General features: G+C 39.1%; 1 protein-coding gene across 1 annotated transcript in view; it reads left to right on the forward strand.

Moving 5' to 3' along the window:
* LMX1A (LIM homeobox transcription factor 1 alpha) overlaps window positions 1-20,358 on the forward strand; it is a gene marked incomplete at both ends in the record, with an annotated part of 70,112 nt that overhangs the window by 45,125 nt on the left and 4,629 nt on the right. The window contains 4 exons of the mRNA XM_083358157.1: window positions 1,814-2,046; window positions 9,691-9,857; window positions 15,172-15,249; window positions 17,558-17,627. Of these exons, the coding sequence (XP_083214283.1) occupies window positions 1,814-2,046; window positions 9,691-9,857; window positions 15,172-15,249; window positions 17,558-17,627 (548 nt within the window). The remainder of the gene's footprint in view (window positions 1-1,813; window positions 2,047-9,690; window positions 9,858-15,171; window positions 15,250-17,557; window positions 17,628-20,358) is intronic.

Genomic DNA, 20,358 nt, shown 5'->3' on the forward strand with positions numbered 1-20,358 from the left:
AGCACAATATCCAGTGTGAAGTTAGCTCATTTTACAAAAACCACACAGTTGTCAGAATTAAATGGTGATCCAAAACGTCAGCAGAGGAATCTGCCATCCATCTGTAGAACAAGATCTTTCTAATAACTCTTGTTATAAAGCGGCTCATTGTAGTATCTGTTGCTGGATTTTACCTGCCCTCCTCTGATTATCCATGGCTAGAACTGCAAGATTTTTCTTTTCTTTCTGCTTGGCTGTCTTTGGGATGCAGCTTAGTTCACTGCCGTGAGGCTGCTATCTTTTCATTTCTGTTTTTATTCTATAATAGCCATTTAAGGTCCATTTCTCAGAAACCAGTTTTTATAACAATAAACAATAGAAATGAAAGAATAAAATAATCAAAATTATGTGCCATCTTTTTGGTGCATTATAATTATTACTAATGTATTGATCAAACTTTTAAAATCAGTTTGGGAGGTGTAAGAATATTCGCTCCCCTCCACCTTTATGTGCAAGCATGTGGTGAATGCTAATATTGTTTTAAAATCATAAAACAGTTGAGGTTTTTGATACCCTTCACCCAACAATAAAGATGTCATGGAAATGTATTTACTAAGGTTGTCTAAAATTTGTTTTGGTGGATTGTTTCCCCTCCCCTCTCACCAGCTGGTAGGAAAACATTGTCATGGTTCCGATAGATGAGGCCAAAAGAAAATGAGAACTCTGAGGCATTTGCTTTCCTCAAAGAACAATTTTAATGGTTACTTAATATCAGCACAAACAAAGGTGAAACCAAGTCTGGAAGCCCCCCCCCCGCAAAAAAGGTTACAAAGTAAAAGTTAAACTACCCACCCACTAAATATGTAATAAATCACATCCTCCAATTAACAGCTTTGGCGGGCTCTCTAACGGTAATTCTAGCCCGCCAAACACTTGAGCAATTTGACCTTGGTTCCCATAAGAAAGTTATTGTTTGTCTGGGACAGAAGAATGCATTTTCCCTCCCCCCAAAGTTGTGGCAAGCTGAAAAATGAAGAAAGATGGCTGTGACCAAAATAGTTTTGTAGGTGTGACAAACATCCAGCAACCACTCCCAGCAACCATAAAAGGCTGGAGGAAGAGGTAAATTTTGTCAGATGGCTAAACTAGTAAGTATACAGATAACTGTAAAAGTTTGCTCTGCTTTGGTACAGGTATCCTTCATGGGTTCATCAGCTGATAATTGTGTGAAATACTTGTGCCAGAGATTGGCTTGGTTCTTTCAAATTGGCCTTTCCCATTGAAAGACCCACACTCTTCCCATTGATCAAAGCAAAAGGCCTCTGGAAAAAAAAAGTCCTTGGGGACTGAAAGAGAGGAGGATGCCTACCCCAGCCTAGGGTGGCCAATAGGTGCTCTGAGCATCCTAACCCCTTAAGTATTTGACTTTGGCGCTAATCAAAAGTTGGTGATGAACATCAGAATTGCCATGGCTTGTAGCTACTTAAAAGGAAAAAAGTGACTAATACTGCAAAGGAGAACTATAGGCTGTCCCAGGAATGGGTTGTGGATGAGATGTAGGCAATGTCATGATTCAGAAGGGTATGGAAGAAAAAAAGATGTTACCAGAGCATGTATATATTAGGAATGCCAACAATTTCCCGAACAACGAAATGGAAATGCAAACACTTCCTGTACTGTATTTCATTGCCAATGCAAGGAGGGCTTACCACTGTAAAGTATACTACAATTGCGGTAGAAGCCATCAAGACCAGGCTCCCAACGGATTGCCTAAGTGATCAACATAATCTAGGCACAATTCTGACCTATCTGCTTTTGACTTTTTATGTGACAGGATTTTTGCAGTGAAGTGCAACAACTGTTTGGAAGCAATTACACCCAGTGAGTTTGTTATGCGAGCTCAGAAAAGTGTGTACCATGTAGGCTGCTTCTGCTGTTGTGTCTGTGAGAAACAGCTTCAGAAGGGAGATGAATTTGTCCTTAAGGATAGCCAACTGCTGTGCAGGAATGACTATGAGAAGGAACGTGAAAGGCTCAGCATTGGAAGCCCAGCCCCATCGGATTCTGGTAAGGCAGAACCATTTATTTTGCTGGAAGCCATTGATGAGGCAGCAACATTTCTTGTTAGTATCATGATATTTATAAGGTTTTAATATTTTCCAGAAATAGCTGTCCCTGAGGTTAAAGAACTCACCACAGTATAAAAGTATGCTTTATTAAGATGTTCATATTATTTCAATAGTTCGAGGAAAGGCATTAATACTTAAAAGTAATAAACCCAAGGAATAAAATTTATTTATTTTATCCCACCTTATTTTTATAAAAATAACTCAAGGCAGCAAACATACCTAATACTCCTTCATCCTCCTACTTTCCCCATTGCAACCCTGTAAAGTAGGTTGGGCTGAGAGAGAGGGATTGGCTCAAAGTCATCCAACTGGTGCTCATGCCTAAGGTGTGATTAAAATTAAAGTATGATTAATTCTTTATCTGCTTAATCCATCAATAATTCCAAACATTCTACAATGGATCCAGATGTGGCTGGTAATAAAGCAAATAACATTCTTGCCCCCTTTTTTCCTTTCTGTTAATTGCCAGCATATACTACTTGTGTACAGTTTGTCAGATTTTTTGCTCTTAGCTCTGATCTTATAAGCAAGACATCAGTTCCTTGAGGTCACATTTCTAGAGGGAAAGAAGTTACCAGATAGCTGAAATAACCTTTTTGATTGCTTTTTTGTTCCTTACCACCTCTCAAGATCATCTTCAGTTTTTGTAATGAGCAAAATATGTAAGCATCAAGTTTACATGGCCAGTTGGTATAGCAGTTACAAAGTTGGACAATGATTTTGGAGATTAGGTTCACTTTTATGCTCCAACGTGAAAGCTCACAATGTAATTTTGGGCCAGTCACCCAATTTTGGATAAGATGAATGGAAGTCATCACAAGCTGGTTTGAACTTGTGAAAAAGAAATAATAAGAGAGTTGGAAGAGACCTTAGAGTCTTCTAGTTCTACCCCCTTCTCAAGCAGGAGACCCTATAACATTTCAGACAAATGGCTGTCCAGTCTCTTCTTAAAAATCTCCAATGATGGAGCACTGACAAGGTCTGAAGGCAAACCATTCCACTGACTGATTGTTCTCACTGTCAGAAAATTTCTCCTTATATGATGATTAATTCCCATCCTTTGCTCCTTGTCCTGCCTTCAGGTGCTTTGGAGAAAAGGTTGACCCCCCCTCTTTTTTGTGGAAGACCCTTAGATATTGGATGACTGCTGTCATTCCACCCCTAGTACTTCTTTTCTTTTCTTTTTTTTAAAGTTTTATTAGTTTTTAAGAATTACAAACTTTAGAGCTTAATAAACAACATGTTGTCTGGGTTCACATACTTAACATTAATTTATTCAATATAAATCTATTCAGTACTGCACAATCCAGTATTTTTTCCCTGATCCTCCTTTCTTCCCCATATTTTTCCATTTTCCCCTTATTACACAATTACAATTCTTGGTACTATTGGAGTATACAAAGTTATATATAAACATCTTCATCATATTTTACTAATATTATACAAATAATAATATCTGTATAATATTAGTAAAATATGATGATGACAACAATCATATCATGGCTGTGAAAGTTGGACCATAAGAAAGGCTGAGCACCAAAGAATTGAGGCCTTTGAACTATGGTGCTGGAGAAGACTCCTGTGAGTCCCTTGGACTGCAAGGCGATCAAACCGGTCAGTCCTAGAGGAGATCAACCCTGACTGCTCTTTAGAAGCTCTTCAGATCCTGAAGTTGAAACTCAAATACTTTGGCCACCTAATGAGAAGGAAGGGCTCACTGGAGAAGAGCCTAATACTGGGAAAGATTGAGGGCAAGAGAAGAAGGGGACGACAGAGAATGAGGTGGCTGGATGGAGTCACTGAAGCTGTAGGCATGAGCTTAAATGGACTCCAGAAGATGGTAGAGGACAGGAAGGCCTGGAAGAACGTTGTCCATGGGATCGTGATGGGTCGGACATGACTTCGCAACTAACAACAACAACAAAAACAATAATATCAATTCATAAATCATTATCCTGTTTTTCATGCTCTTGTTAAAGTTTAATTTCCTATCAATATTTAAAGTATCTTTGTCAGTTACGATTTTTTCAATATTAATTACATTTATATAGCTAAAAAAATTATTCATACTAATCCTCTTATTTTAATATTTCCCATATCAAAAGAAGAAAAAATGCTATCTTAATTCTAAATCATATATTTCATTATAAAAGTCTAATTATATCTAAGGGTCATCCATTCTTTTAATCATCTTCAAACATGTATTTAAACATATGATGCCCCCTCTAATAGGTCAGATCTTCTATTTTTTAAAATCTAATCCTCGCTTTCTTTCTTTGCCAAGTAGCTTTCCAAGCCAAGGCAATTAAATCGCCCAGGAATTTTCTTTCTATTTTTATGAAAGTTGCTTGGCATGAGGAAGACAATTTAGGTAGGGTATTTGGGGGGAGGGGAATTCCACCCATTTATGTTCCTTAAGCAACTCCCACCTTCCTTCTCCCTCAAATTCTACCCTCATCCTTTGTCTCCCAAATTATAACATTTCCCCTGTTCCATTCCCAAAAATCTTCTTCCTTGTCATCAGGTGCATCTTGCAGACTTAAAGGGTAAAGGGTCTTTTGCATTAGTCTTGCAGTAATTTATTTGTGTGTGCTTGTTTATATTTCCCTTCTTTCATCTCTTCTGTCTCTAGGTCCATTTCCTCTGCTTCATCTTCCGATCTGTGGTTTATTTGTTCATACTTTGTAGTTGTTGTCTGGGAATTTTCTAGTAGTAGATTTAATTTGGAGATTTGCTCATTTATATTATCTAAATTATTTTTAGTCTCATTATGGTTTCTTTTTATGTTCTCTTTGTATGCAACAATTGCTTGGTGTGTTAGTTGTAGCGTAGAGTATATTTCCTTCTGAAAGGTGTTTGTTTTTTCTTGAGGCATCATTCCTGGAGATCCTCTAATATCACTAGTCTCAGTAAAACAAAGTTTCTTCTAGCTTTCTGGTCTTTATATGTAGCCTTTATAATCTAATAGATTCCAGAATACAGGTCTAGTCCCAAAAGCAATATTTTATAGTGATCCTTTGTCTCAGGCATCCAAAAATTGTCAGCCAGGCAAGGTTATAATCCACAATGTTCAAAGCGTTCAACCTCCCTGAAAACAGCTCAAAAAGTCTCTCCCAGCCAGACATAATCAAAGGTCAATTTTTTCTTTCTTTCTCACTAGCTCTTGAGATTAAAAGTCCAAGCTTAGTACGTGTTTATAGTCCAAAAAGGTCAGGATGATAAGTATGCCAAAATATTTTCCTTTACTGCTGGTCCTAAGACAGAACCTTGAGGTACTCCACTGCATACGTCCTTCCATGTAGATGCAGTTCCATTGAGGACTACAGGTTGAGTGCGGTTGCTCAGCCAGTTATGAATCCATCTGGGGGTGATGCTGTCGAACCCACATTTTCTATCTTACCAAGTAGTAGGTTATAAGTCTATTTTACCAAATGACTTAATGAAATCCACAGCATTTCTCTGGTTCACTAATTTAGTCACTTTGTCAAAAAAATGTAATGATTTGTTTGGCATGGTCTGTTTTTGACAAACTCGTGTTGGCTTCTGATTATAACTTTGCTTGTCTCTAGGACATAAATCTTATATATATATATACATACAAACCTCAAGAGCAAAAAACACTGAGCCAAAGGGAAAAGGAAGTTCAGTCTTACTGTACAAATTGTTCTTTAGATTCTTGGACTAATCCGGTACTTTGCTGATGAGTACTTATCTGAATCATTGTGCCCTTTTTCCACTTGCTAACTCATTCTTTTCTATGGAGCAAAGAAGGAAGGAAGGAAAAGACTTCTGAGTATAGAAGTATCACCCCATTACCTCGCTGTTAATTCCCTATTGACAGATTTGCAAGTAACTCTGGAAATGCTTGAGATCTTTGTGTGAAGTATTTCAATCCCATGAAAGAAGAATCTGATTTAGAGTTGCTTTCCTGTTCAGGTGTTATTAACTATTGGACCTGATGCCAGAGGGTGGCCAGGCCCATCATCTGCATCTCCTATTACTGGTTGTGATGCTTTTGAGTCTCCTACCTCACCCCTATGTTAGAATTCTGGCTCTGGTTCAGGAGCTTAAGAGGTTAAAACTGGGTCTTGTAATCAACAGAAACTTTTCAGCAAAGCTGGAATCATTTTAACAAAAGAATAACTATGGATTCCTGTTTTTAGATGAGTTGTGTTGTATTGCTTACTTTGGAAATGCCAGTTTTAACAGGAATACATTTTTGAAAATAATAGTCCCACGTAAAAACAAAATCAGCAAAATGCTGCCATCTTCTGGAAAAAATGTAGTTTTCTGGCTATCAAAATAAAGTAATAGGATAGGTTAAAAATAATAAATATTCAATGAAAAAATACAGTGACTTTTTCCTAGTGCCAGCCGAGGCTCTTTCAGTTGCTAGTAGCCTAGTTTGCAAAAATTACTTTAAAAGCTTGTATACAATGGTACCAATGCCGCTTGGGGGGGTGTATGAAAGCCCTAATAAGCAGGCATATACATAGAATGAAGGCTACTGCTAAGCTTGTAAGCTGCCCTGAGTCTTCGGAGAAGGGCGGGATATAAATGGAATTAAAATAAAATAAATAAATAAATCTCTTGACATCACTGAATAGGAGAATGCCATTGCATCCTACTTGTTCACTCTAACATCTTACCACTGCGTTGGTCTTTAGGGCTGTTTATATTAGGTAAAGGATTTTCTTAATGAAATCACTGTCTTATCCATTACTTTGCCATTTTATACAAAATCTTTCCAGATTTGATTATGCTACTTTGGCATCAAGTATCAATCCAAATAAAAAAAAAGTTTTGACAATAATTGATAAGGGGGTCTCTCATCTTTGTGCTTGTGTTCAGAAATAATATTGTTACTATAATATAAACAACCATTGATCTCTATCGTTCCCAGGTTCACTAGGAATTCCCTCATCACTGTGGAAGATCAATCCACTGGATAGAATTTTGGTTTGAATTTGTACAATATCTTCTGTTCCAATGCATGTCATCATTGCCAATTTGGTATTCTTTACTTAAAAATACCCCACTTGATTTTGGAATTGTTTGCATATAATTTCACAAATCCTAAAGAACTAAGGTTCTAAATGGAAAGCCTCTTGGAGTTTTCCAGATTCCTGTGTGAGGCCAAGCATCTCCAAGGTTTGTCCTCATTTGTCGCCCACTCTGTTGCAAGCACATTTAGCTTAGCAGCAGAAGTAGTCTGCAACTGAAAACGAAATAGGAATGCACATGTCTGCAAGCAAGAACAGACCTTCTCCAGGACGTTTAGTCAGCTTCACCAGGCTATAGATATGACAGCAAATTCCTGCTTGGTCAGCATCTTTCTTTACAATCCCATTTAGAAATCCAGGGGATCAAATAGCAGCATGAAAACTCAGGACCATCTTTGTGAGAAAATGAAGATAAAGCACAAAATACTGGAAGCCATATGTTGTCCATAATCTGTAAAGCCCCTCGTTCAATGATTCTCTTCTGTGACCCCCAGTGGCCAAGCCTAAATAAACAGAGGTCTCTGAAAGAAGTGCCTTCTTTCCAATTAAAAAGGTACTAACATCTCTCCTTCCCCTAATTCCTTCAAACTAAAGATTTTTCCCCATCTTTTTCATGAATCCAGTATTTCATTGCTTTCTCCTGTTGTGTCTTGAGGTTGCCCAGAGGTCAGTGCAGACAATATACCCTGCCTGTCGTCCTTTCCCATGTGACATAAGGAGGAGTTTTAAAGATTAATTAATTCCTACCCTGTCCGTGGAGGGCTTGAAAGACAGAGTTAATTAAAAGCATTGCCATGTTAAAGTAGAATCAACTTTCCATTATTTGGGGGGGGGATTTGATGAGCAGGTGTTCGGGGGTGCTGAAGCTACTTGTCTTTCTTTGGACAGGATTCCCTTAGCCTTCTCTGCACTATTTTTCCACAGTCGTTTTAAAGCTTTCTATGTTTCATGCTTCAAATGCAGTTAGAGGAGGGAAATATTTTATCACTCTTAATTCTCTGAGTAGGTCTTCCTCAATCTTCTATTTTCCGGCTCTCAACAATCCCCCAGGCTTGTTGGGAATGGTGGAATTCCAAATCAACACAGCTGTGGGGGTAACAAGTTTGGACAAAGGAAATAGGGCAGGAATAAAGTCCCATTTTTTTTAGAATACTGAGGATAAGTGCCTATTTGTTCTACTTTAAAATCTGGTACCAATTGTAATTGTAATAAAACAGCTACACATCCAGGATAAGCCCTCAAAACACATTTACAAAACTGCAAATAGTTGCAAGAGTTTTAAAAACTAAATGACCCTAAATGAGATAACTGTATGCAAATAGGTCGGGATGAACTTCCTACCTACAGCCACTTGCTTCAAAAAATTCTCCCTGCCTTGCACTGGTTTTTTTTAAATGGGAGTTACCGGTAAGTGCAAATCCTTTTCTTTTAAAGTGTCCACATGCTTATACATTTCTAAATTTAGATTAGAAGAGCCACTGCACCCTGTGTGTTTAACATAACATGCAACCTAGTTTTAAATTCTCATTTACCTTCATTTACCAAATGCAATATATCCAGCTATTCTTGGCAGGGCTGCCATGTAATTCTTCAAGATCAAGAATTGGAAGAGAAAAACCACTAATTCCTTTTACTTCAGTTGCCTCATTCAAAATAAATTGAATGTCTGAAAACACATTCTGGTAAATAACAAACAGACATGCAAAATATCTGAGAAGCTTCTTTTAATTCAGGAACAAGCTATTTTTTAAAATTAGAACAATATTATGCCAATATTTCATATATTCTGTCATATTTACAATGGTATTTTTGATTCTGTGCAGACTTTGTCTACATAGACATAAAGTGGCATTAACATGGTACACTGCAAGGTATCCAATTTAGATTGCAAGTTGGAATTAAAATGTGTCATGTGTTTGTTTAAAACTACGTTCTCTGAATTTAGACATCAGTCATAATAAGGTAAAGGTAAAGGTTCCCCTGCACATGCATGCTAGTCGTTTCCGACTCTAGGGGCCGGTGCTCATCTCGGTTTCAAAGCTGAAGAGCCAGCGCTTGTCCGAGGACGTCTCCGTGGTCATGTGGACGGCATGACTAGATGCCAAAGGCGCACGGAACGCTGTTACCTTCCCACCAGAGTGGTCCCTATTTTTCTACTTGCATTTTTATGTGCTTTCGAACTGCTAGGTTGGCAGAAGCTGGGATGAGTAACAGGCGCTCACTCTGCTACGCGGCACTCGGGATTCGACCTGCCAAACTGCCGACCTTCTGATCGACAAGCTCAGCGTCCTAACCCACTGAGCCACCGCGTCCCTTTCAGTCATAATACAAAGTAATTTATAAGACAGTAAACATACCTAATACTCTTACCTCCTCCTGTTTTTCTCGCAACAGCAGTCCTGTGAGGCAGGTGCATGCCAACATGTACACATAGTACTGCACAACACTTTATTGAAAGGAGCTTCCGAAGTTACATCTGTGTTCATTTATTAAAGGTTTTGTGCAACATTTTCAAGCTAAATATTTTAATTATAACAATTTGTGAATTTTACTGCAATGGGATGTTTTCATATTATAAGGTAAAAGTGATGATGAAGCAAGCTTCTGCAAAATGGAAGAGACTGGGAAAGTATCTGAGGAGATCAGGGATCATAAACGGCCCAAGCGGCCCCGGACAATCCTAACCACACAGCAACGCCGAGCATTTAAAGCATCATTTGAAGTATCTTCTAAGCCATGTAGGAAGGTACATTTTAATAATTAGATTGGAATCCTATATGTAGGAACAACTATGGTTGGCAGTTTTTAGTGACTAAGGTCTTTGTATGCCAAGATATTTACAGAGATTCATGTTTCCATAACATATTGTGGTCCAAAGACAATATTTCTTTATTGTTTCTAATTTAATTTATAAGGGTCACCCCATTCAGCACAGACTCTGGGCAACATGCAATTAAATCTAATGCACTGCTTCTGTCCTATCTCTATAAAAACCCATTAAAATGCAGTAAGTGCTCTTCCATACTAATCTGAAACCCAACTGAAATTGGTTTAGATTTTCTATTTAGATAAATAGAATAACTAATTCTTTAACAATCATCTGGAACTCTATCTGCTTTGTCCTCAACATTACCTAGAAAGATTGGAGACTGGATTAAATGGCTTCTTGAGAAGGGGATGCACCACTGTCTTCAAGGAGATTAAACCACTTGTCTCTCAAGAATGATGGATCCAACCATAAATCACCTCTTGGGAGGCCTTAATTAAGCAGGAGGGGCATGGATCTAGTAAATTGCCTTATTGGCAGTCTCAAATAATCTCTCTACCTCCTCAGGAGTCTCTTCTTCTGTGTCTAGATCAAACTTTAAATTGCCAGAATGAAGCCACCTTCTTGGCTTTGTCACTGACCAAAAATAAGTCACTATTGGTACGTGTTTCTGGCAGTAGCCAACATACCAGCAGATGGGCCGGGCTCTGCATCTCTCCACGTACACACAACATGTTATCTGCTAAGAGCCTCCACTTCAGCAGATAGGCACCCCAACGCTCAACCTATTCAGGGTCTTCCAAGTAGTGTAAGGGAGGTTGGATCCTTCAGCCAGGAGTCATATTTTCAAGGTAAAGCAAACAAGACTGGGTCTTAATCATTTAAGAGTCAGAGTGTGAGCCATCTCAGTCAGAGTCTGAGCAACTTTATGAGCAAATGCCTAGAATATAGTAAATAGCTGCCCTCTGTAGACATGATCTGAGTGGAAAAGGTTTTGCCACTATTACTGCCATGATGTAATTTTTAATATGACTTCCTAACTCAGATTAATTCATCTTCCTCCAACAGTGCACTAGGTCTCTCTTCTGTCATTTCACCTCTCAAAGCTCCTCAGTAAGGTAAAGAGCTGTGCAGGAGCAATGAAGTCCAAGGTCCTTATCATACATCAATGCTGCTCACCAGATTCAGAAGGGAACCTCCAATCTCCTTCTGAAAGCTATCCAATCCATTGGTCTAGAGCAGACCAATCAAATAGCTTCACTTTCCCTGCTGAAGGAGTGGCTGTCCATAAGCTGAAAAGCAATTGGAGAGAACTTGACCATAACAATTGACCTTTACCAACATATTGCAATTATCCTGAGACAAAAAAACCCCAACAACAACCCAGATCAAGCATATGACCATTTGTGTTCACTGTGTTCTGAATAATTTGGGTCAAGCTAATGAATGAATCACTACAGACTCTACACTACATGAGGGTGTAGTTTCCAAAAACATCAGTCTTTGAGACTCCACTGCCAGTTCAGCAACAGTCATGTGAGTTAGGCAGGAAAATTGCTGTGCAAGCAGAGAGACCAGTTCAGTAGCAGCAAACCCATCTGCCCCTAGAGTCCATCTTCAACTAGGACGGGTAGGCAACCTCGGCTCTTTTATGACTCATGGACTTCAACTCCCAGAATTCCTAAGTCAGCTGACTCAGGAATTCTGGGAGTTGAAGTCCATGAGTCATAAAAGAGCCGAGGTTGCCTACCCCTGAACTAGAATGTCCCATCTGGTTATCTATAGTACAGAGCTTCTGAAAGCCACAAGCAGCTGCCACCTTACCCACTCTTGATTTGTAGCTTGCTAAAGCCTAAATTCAATGGGCAAATCTCAGGGAGGGGACACATCCTCTAATCACACCAATACAAGCCACCCAGATCTCAGTCATATATGGCAGTAAATTGCCTTATCCATTGTACAGTAGTGGATGAGAGGAGCCTTATTAAACAACAACCTGGAATTTAACAGCATCAGACCAGGACCACTGTGGATCTAATGACCTGGCAACAGGGTGATACTAGGAACTGGGAGAAAATGTCTATGGAGATTCTCAGTCATCCAAATCATAGCTGTCTCAAAGGTGGTTTTTCAGAAAGGCAACTGGACTCTTTTTTTTCCTTGAGGGGGAAGAAGAAGATACTTCACTTCTCATCCAATAATCTTCATCAGTTATAATGGTAGGGAGATGGAAGGATAGGTTCTGACTAGATGGTGGTGGGGGATGGAAGGATTGTATTTCTTTGCAGTCATCTGGTCGTTAGCACTCTCTCTGAGAGCCGTTGAGGCCACTTGAGGGTTTATCTGTCTGTGCTGTCAGAGTCACCTGAATCAGAGGGCAAATGATTGTGGAATCTTTTTTGAACTGCTGAAAGGACTTTGTTGTAGCCTAGAAATAAGTGGTGTCGTATCCCTACCCCTCTGTTGAGAGAGGGCTGTTCAATTTTAATATAGATGGACTCTTTTTACCCCTCTTTCAAAGCAATGGTCTTCTCTATCCAAAATGTGGACTTTGCTATCTTCAAAAGAGTGACCTTTGTCTTTCAAATGCAGATGGACCATTTAATCTTGTCTCGATGGGTTTGATGTCCTATGTTGTGCCATGCACTTGTTTTGTTTTAACAATGAACAGATCTGCACATGTCTCATTGTGTTGTACCTGCATATATCACATTACTCAGTTTGTGTCTGGATGTTTAATCCTCGGGGTAGACATGTGTTCATGTGTTCTTGGGTTTAAAGTGTACAGTTATGTTTGTGTTGGTTGAAAATCCTCCTAAGCTTTTCAGATATTCCTACAATGTGTGGAATGACAATGTTGCTTCATTTGTTGTTCTCTTCTTTGTCTGTAATGGAGGAGCTCCTGCTGGCCCCCTTTTTTTTATAAAGATTTGATGAAGGCCCATTTAGGATAACCACATATAACTGAGGATAACTGAGGGATTCCTTGATGTGTTTCAGTTCTTTTTCTTTTCCCCCTTTACTGGTGAGTAAGCGTCAGGCTGGTGGTGTAGGGTTCTGATCAGTCCCATTTTGTGCTACTGTGGGTGGTGAGAATCAAAATGTAAATACTGATCTCTGTGTGGGTTTTCTGTAAATTTCAAAGTTAAGGCTTCTGTCTTCTTTAATGTGCACTGCACAGTCCAGGAAAGCCAGACTGTTTTCTTTAACATTTTCCCATGTGAACGTAATATATTTGTCCAGAGTTGATATGTTTTTAGTGAAGGCTTCCACTTCCTGTGTTTAATCTTGACCCAAATATCATCCATATACCTATACCAGTTAGTGAGTGGAAATCCTGTGAAGGATTTTAGGACTTTGGTTTGTATCTTTTCCATGTAGAGATTGGCCACAATGGGAAGCACAGGTGAACCCGTGACACAGCTGTGTTTTTGTCTTTAGAAACCTTCATTGTATTTAAAAAAGGTAGTAGTCAGGCAGAGGTCCAATATGGCACACATGCGATCTGGGCTGAGGTTAGTTCAGTTGCCTAGTGTGCTGTCTTGTAGCAGACGTTTCTAACTGGGCCTTCATCAAATCACTCTGATTCAGGTGATCCTGAGGGCACAGATAAACCCTCAAATGGCCTCAATGGCTCTCAGAGAGAGTGCTAACAACCAGATGACTGCAAAGAAATACAATCCTTACATCTCCCCTGCACCATCCTGTCAGAACCTTTTCTTCCATCTCCGACCTACCATCATAACTGATAAAGCTTTGAAGAAGAAGAGCGAAGCATCTTGTTCCTCTTCCTCCTCAAGGAAAAAATCAGTCCAGTTGTCTTTTTGAAAAAGCACTTTTGGGAACTGGAAGGTGAAATCAATATTAAAATATTGACTCTGTCTTCCTCGTGTATAGTCTACTCCCAGCTCCCTCTCATCTCTCCCTCTGCTGATCACCACTCAGATGGAACTGCCTGCCCTATTCGCTCCCATCCTTTCTCCTCCAATTTCTGGGAATCATGCAACTGAAACACCCTCAACAACTCACAGTCGATTCCACCATCACTCACATTAGGCTGCCACACTGCTTCTGCATTCAGCAGGCACAGGAAAGTCAGATTCTTAGAAAAGATGCCCATACATTCTTATTATTATTATCCTACAAATCTTCAACATCTTTTCTAGCCCCTAATTCCATCAGTATTACTTGCTGGAATAATACTAAATCATATATTCTAGTCTGCAATGCCAAACTAGTCAAAGATCTTAAATCTTTGAGTCATGAATCACATGAGCAGTCCAGCAGGAATGCTCTGCGAGCAGTCAAATGGAAAATGTTATCCGGAGTGGAATCTGTGGGCAAAAACCATTAGGTGTGTTTTTAATGGTCAGGTAGCTGCAGTGTTTAGACAAGTCCGACATTTTATCCCCAACCACTTCAGAACCCACCACCCTGTCTCTTCACCACAACATCATAAAGAGTTTCTGCTTACCCACCTGTTCCAGGCACCAGCTTCCCTTCCAGCATGACTCATCCTAGTCAGCTCTAGCAGGATTTTGAGTAAGTTTCCAGCACCAGAATGAGCTGGGCCTCATGTTCCTTGATGGGAACATGCTGAGCACATCCAAAATACCAGTTCAAGGGCCAGTCTCTTCACCATCAGAAGGCTATCGACTCACTCACTTTGTCTGTTCCAAAACTTTCAATGTTGACTTGAAGAAAATCCAATTCCAGAACAAATAAGGCCTAAGAACCATTGAAAACTTCAAAAACAGATTTTTATATAAAAAAAATCCAAGTACTCTCATGCCAAATAGTAAGATTCAACCCCATTCTCCCATCCCTCTCTAGAAAAAAAAATCAGGAAAAATGATTTTGTTTAAGGCAAATGCTGATCCACTAATCAGAATGGGATCCATCGGTCATAGGTTATGTTTTTCTAGACTATAGATAGCAGTTACTTTGCGGCAGTAATATATATTTTTCAGAACCCCTAAAAATCACCTAGATAGCTAGAGATCTGTAGTAATGGGTTACCAATTAAACAGAACTGCTGAGATCAGACACCTCATCTAGAAAGAAAAGTTAAGGCATTATGGACCTTTTAAATTTATTTTTTAAACTTAAAGTGCGCACAGGTTTATAAAACATTCTTGCCATTCATATTTTGAGAGACCTTGCAATATATTTGGAAATTTGGAAATACTGGGACATGTTGAAAGCTGAAAATGTTACGTAAAGATTTTACATTTTGCTGATCATTTGTCTGTGTGATACTGAATATAATTTACATGTTCTGCATTTCCTGAAGGTAAGAGAAACATTAGCAGCTGAGACAGGTCTTAGTGTTCGAGTTGTACAGGTCTGGTTCCAGAATCAAAGAGCTAAGGTAATAATTACATTAATAATTAAATATGATATTTGCTAGGAGAGGAGTGCCTATCTACATCAGTCGTGTATACCCTTTCCCCAGTAATGCCAGAAATAGGAGTTAATGGACTAGAGTTCCAGTATATATTGCACAGACTGACAATTCAGTTACCCTAACATGCAGAATATTTAACATGCACAGGAAAAAACATTAACTTCCAACATTCTCAAAACAATGGCATAAAGTTACTAACGCCTTTATGTAAGCTCATTTCATACAACTATCTTCTTTTTGTCAAATTTTAATGAAATGTTTTTCCAGCTCTAAAAAGAGTAGTAGTAAATACTGCTAAAAAGAGAATATATGGTGCTATAATTTTAAAGATTGTTTTTAAATAAAACCTTTCTAGTCAGTGCAACTTTTGCAATGCTTTCCCTACCCAAGGAAATATTTATTTCTTGGAAGAATTTGATGACATACAGTTTTTTTCTAATTTTATGTCAATAGGTTTAAAGTTAATAAGTTCTTGGTTGGTTTGTTTTGTGCCAGAGTAGTGTTTCCTATTTGACGAAATTCCCCCCTGCTAGATTTCCAAATTTTGGTGGCAAAAGTAATCAAACAACATACAACATATGGAAATTGCAACTAAGAAATAGGATTTTTTTTCAGAAGGATTTTATGAAAAAGGCATCTTCAACTTTACACAAGGAGGAAGTAAATCTTTTCACCATTCCCCTTGTCAAAATTTCTGCAGCAATTTATATGAAAATGGTTTATATCCCAGATGTGTCCATAGCCATGAAACCTCTAGAGTTTAAAAAGAAGTAGGGCAGGAGCTAGGACGTTTTGATGAATGAAAAATATTGTTTTTATATTATTACAATCCTGCCTTTATTATTTCTGTAAATAATTCAAGGCAGTGAACATACCTAATACTCCTCCTTCCTCCTATTTTCTCCACAACATCACCTTGTGAGGTGAGTTGGGCTTAGAGAAAGTGGCTGGGCCAAAGTCACCAGCTGGTTTCCATGGCTAAAACAGGACAAGAAGTGACGGTCTTCCAGTTTCTGACCTGGCGCCTTCACCATTAGACCAGACTGGCACTCTTTTTAAGAGATTTGAAGGGGAGGGTAATGTATAACACAGAGCAGGCTCCAGCTAAGAACTTGAAAACAGTGCATTTGTACATAAAAGTAGCTTATGAACCTGGTATATAAAAAGTTAAAAACTTTCAGTGGGATTTTTCAATTAACCTTTGAAAATTTATAAGACTGATATTTCTACAGAAAATAAACTGGGTGTGTAAATGTTTGTCTCCTGTATTCTTTAGTACGGGAAATTATCTAAGATAGTAGCATACATAGAAGGGGGTGTCATGGGAAATTTATATTCTCATTAGCTTTTTTGACAAAGCTACATAACAGTTTATTCAGCCAGACTGAAATTATTTCTTTTGTACTATATTAATATAAAGAGAGGGGAGCTGGATGAGTACAAAAAATGAACAGCAGCTGTAGGCAAGAGCAGAGCTATGAGTACAGGTAGTACTCAAATTACAGCGACAATTGGGATGTAGCCATAAATCGTGGTGTCCTGTGACTGTAATCACTTAGAAAGGTCAATTCAGGTAGCCTCAGTTGCCATTGTAACCATAAGTGGGAAGTCCCAGGATTCCAACTAAGGAGCACAGGGGTGCCACAGGGGTGGGTGGGGGGAGCCCTGGAAAGCCCAGCAGGGTCCCCATGCGAGTTGAGGGAGGGGGATTGTTGCAGGTTGATATATGTGAGTGCAGGGAAGCCCAGAGAAAGAATGTGTGATGCGGTGCACTGGAAGGTAGGAGGTAGGACATACAGAGCAATTTGTGATTTTCCCTGCTGGCCTCCCAGTTGACTTTGCTTATGGGAAACTGGCATAGAAGGTCACGAATCCAAATTATGGTCACATGATTGTGGGGCACTGCAGCAGTTGGAACTTAGAGAACTTCTTGTAAGTACCCTTCATTCAGTGCTGTCATAACTTTGAATAGTTGCTGAACAAGTGGTCAATAAGTGAGGGCTATCTCTATGTAGAAAGGTAAAGGTGATTGAATAAACATGAAGCAGGAATTTCTCATCATTTTATAAGTGTAGGAAGCTTGTGAGCTTCTCCCAGTATATCCTTCACAGAATTCAACAGATGAATGATATCAGAGTACCATAGTGGCATCAGCAGGAATCATTTAAGTTGTTTACTCATCCATCAATTTTCTCTGAGGTTATTCTACTATTCAGGATAACCAAGGAGAGTTATTATGTTGTTCTGAATTTTCTTTCTACTTTACTCACAGATGAAGAAATTAGCAAGGCGACAACAACAGCAACAGCAAGATCAGCAAAACACACAAAGATTCACTGCAGGTAAGATTTGGTCTCTAATTTTCTTTTGACATGGAAACTCACTCTCTTGAAAATGCACCACCTGCTGCCATTCTGAAAGTAAGATGTAAATTCTTTACAGTGAAAGTACAGTGGTTATTAATCAAGAAAAGAGAATATATTCCAACTGTTTCTTCTTACAAATTCAGGTTTTGTATATATTACAGTGCTTGATTAACCTATTTCAGCCAAAGCCAGGCAGCTGTACTGGAGCCACAAAAAACCAGGTAGGACAGCTCTAGCCTGAAGGGAGAAGATTCGGCTATTGTGGATATGTAAACCTGAAAATACATGCCTAGAAATATACACACTCTTTAAGCATTTACCTCCATACTCTTGTTTTCCCTTTCATATGCACACAGATACATTCACAATTTGCTCTCCTTGCTTGACAAAATATTTATTCATGTATTCGACTTACAATCACAATTGGGACCAGAATTTTTGTTGTTAAGGAAAATAGGTGTTAAGTGAACAATGGCCGATTTTATGACCTTTTTTGCTATGTTTGTTAAGCAAGTCACATAGTCGTTAAGCAAATCTGGCTTCCTCCATTGACTTTGCTTTTCATAAGCCAGATGGGAAGGTCACAGATGGTGATGATATGACCCTGGGATACTGCAGTTGTTATAAATGCATGCCGAATGCCAAGTGCCCAAATTTTGATGCTGTGGGGATGCTGTGATGATAGTAAGCATGAGGACCAGTTGTAAGTCATAATGAGTGTTTTATCATTCATAGAAGCATAGTGCTGGAAGGGAGAGTGGAGGCCTTCTAGCCAACCTCTTCTCAAGGCAGGAGCCTTATACCATCCCAGTCAAATGTTTTTCCAGTCTATTTTTGAAACCTCTGTCAGACAACGTCTCCTTACTTCTAGGTTGGATTTCTCTTTATCAAGCTTTTACCCATTACTTCTTGTTCTGCCCTCTGGTGCCTTAGAGAAATATGTCAATCCCCTCTTCTTTGTGACAGCCCCTCAAGTACACTTATCCCCTACTTATCTCTTCGATAGACTAGACATACCCAGCTCCCTCAACCATTTGTCATATGATTTAGCCTTCAGACCCTTTGTCACTGTTGTTGCTCTTCTCTGCACATTTCCAGGATCTCAACATCTTTTTTGGATCATGGTGACCAGAACTGGATGAAGTATTCCAAGTGTTGTCTCAACAGTGTAGTGTAAAGCAGTACTATCACTTCTTGTTGTCATCAAGTCTTTATTTGGTCATAGAGGAGTATGTAGAATACAGAAATCACAGTTAAGTTGATGGCAGCCTAGGATTGCATTGACTTGTTTGGCAGGTGCAGCACATTACTGGCTCATACTTAAGTGGTGATTCAGTAGGACACTTAGAAATAATAATAATAATAATAATAATAATAATAATAATAATAATAATAATAATAATAATAATAATAATAATAAGAAGAAGAAGAAGAAGAAGAAGAAGAAGAAGAAGTTGGAAGGGACCTTGGAGGTCATCTAGTCCAACTCCCTGCTCAGGCAGGAAACCCTATACCATTTCAAGCAAATGGCTGTCCAGTCTCTTCTTAAAAACTTCCAGTGTTGGAGCATTCACCACTTCTGGATGCAGGTTGTTCCACTGGTTAATTGTTCTAACTGTCAGGAAGTTTCTCCTTTGTTCTAGGTTGCTTCTCTCCTTGACTAGTTTCCATCCATTGCTTCTTGTCCTGCTTTCACGTGCTTTGGAGAATAGCTTGACTTCCTCTTCTTTGTGGCAGCCCCTGAGATATTAGAACACTGCTATCATGTCACCCCTCACCCTTCTCTTCGTTAAACTACACATACCCAATTCCAGCAACCGTTCCCTATATGTTTTAGCCTCCAGTCCCCCAATCATCTTTGTTGCTCTTCTCTGTACCCTTTCTAGAGTCTCAACATCTTTTTTACATTGTGGTGACCAAAACTGGATGCAGTATTCCAGGTGTGGCCTTACCAAAGCATTGTAAAGTGGTATTAGTACTTCACTTGATCTTGATTCTATCCCTCTGTTAATGCAGCCTAGCACTGTGTTGGCTTTTTTGGCAGCTGCAGCACACTGCTGGCTCATATTGAAGTGATTGTCTACTAGGACTCCGAGATTCCTCTCACAGTTACTACTATTGAGCAAGGTACCACCTATACTATACCTGTGCATTTGATTTTTCCTGCCTAAATGTAGAACCTTACTTTTTTCACCATTGAATTTCATTTTGTTAGATAGCGCCCAGTGTTCGAGTCTGTCCAGATCCTCCTGTATTTTAAGCCTATCTTCTGGAGTATTGGCTATCTCTTTCACATTTACTACTGTTGAGCCAGGTACCACTGATTCTGTATCCATGAATTTGGTTTTTCCTGCCTCAATGGAGGACCTTACTTTTCCCACCATTGAGCTGCATCTTGTTACTTAGGGCCCAGTATTCAAGTCTGTCAGGGTCCTTCTGGTTCTTGAGCCTATCTTCCAAAGTGTTAGCTTGGTGTCATATGTAAATTTGATAAGTTCCCCTTCTATCCCCTCATCTAAATCATTTATGAAGATGTTGAAGTGTACTAGACCCAAAACTGAACCTTGAGGTACCCTATTGCATGCTTCCCTCTGTTCTGGCTCCCAGAACTAAAATGCTTTGTAGTTCCAGATTCCAGACAGTTTAACTCAATGAAAACAATTGTAAGACAAATATTTATGGTCCAGGAACTTTAAGCAAAGACTTA

This window comes from Vipera ursinii (genome assembly GCF_947247035.1).
Source record: "Vipera ursinii genome assembly, chromosome: 3".
Lineage (NCBI taxonomy): Eukaryota > Metazoa > Chordata > Lepidosauria > Squamata > Viperidae > Vipera > Vipera ursinii.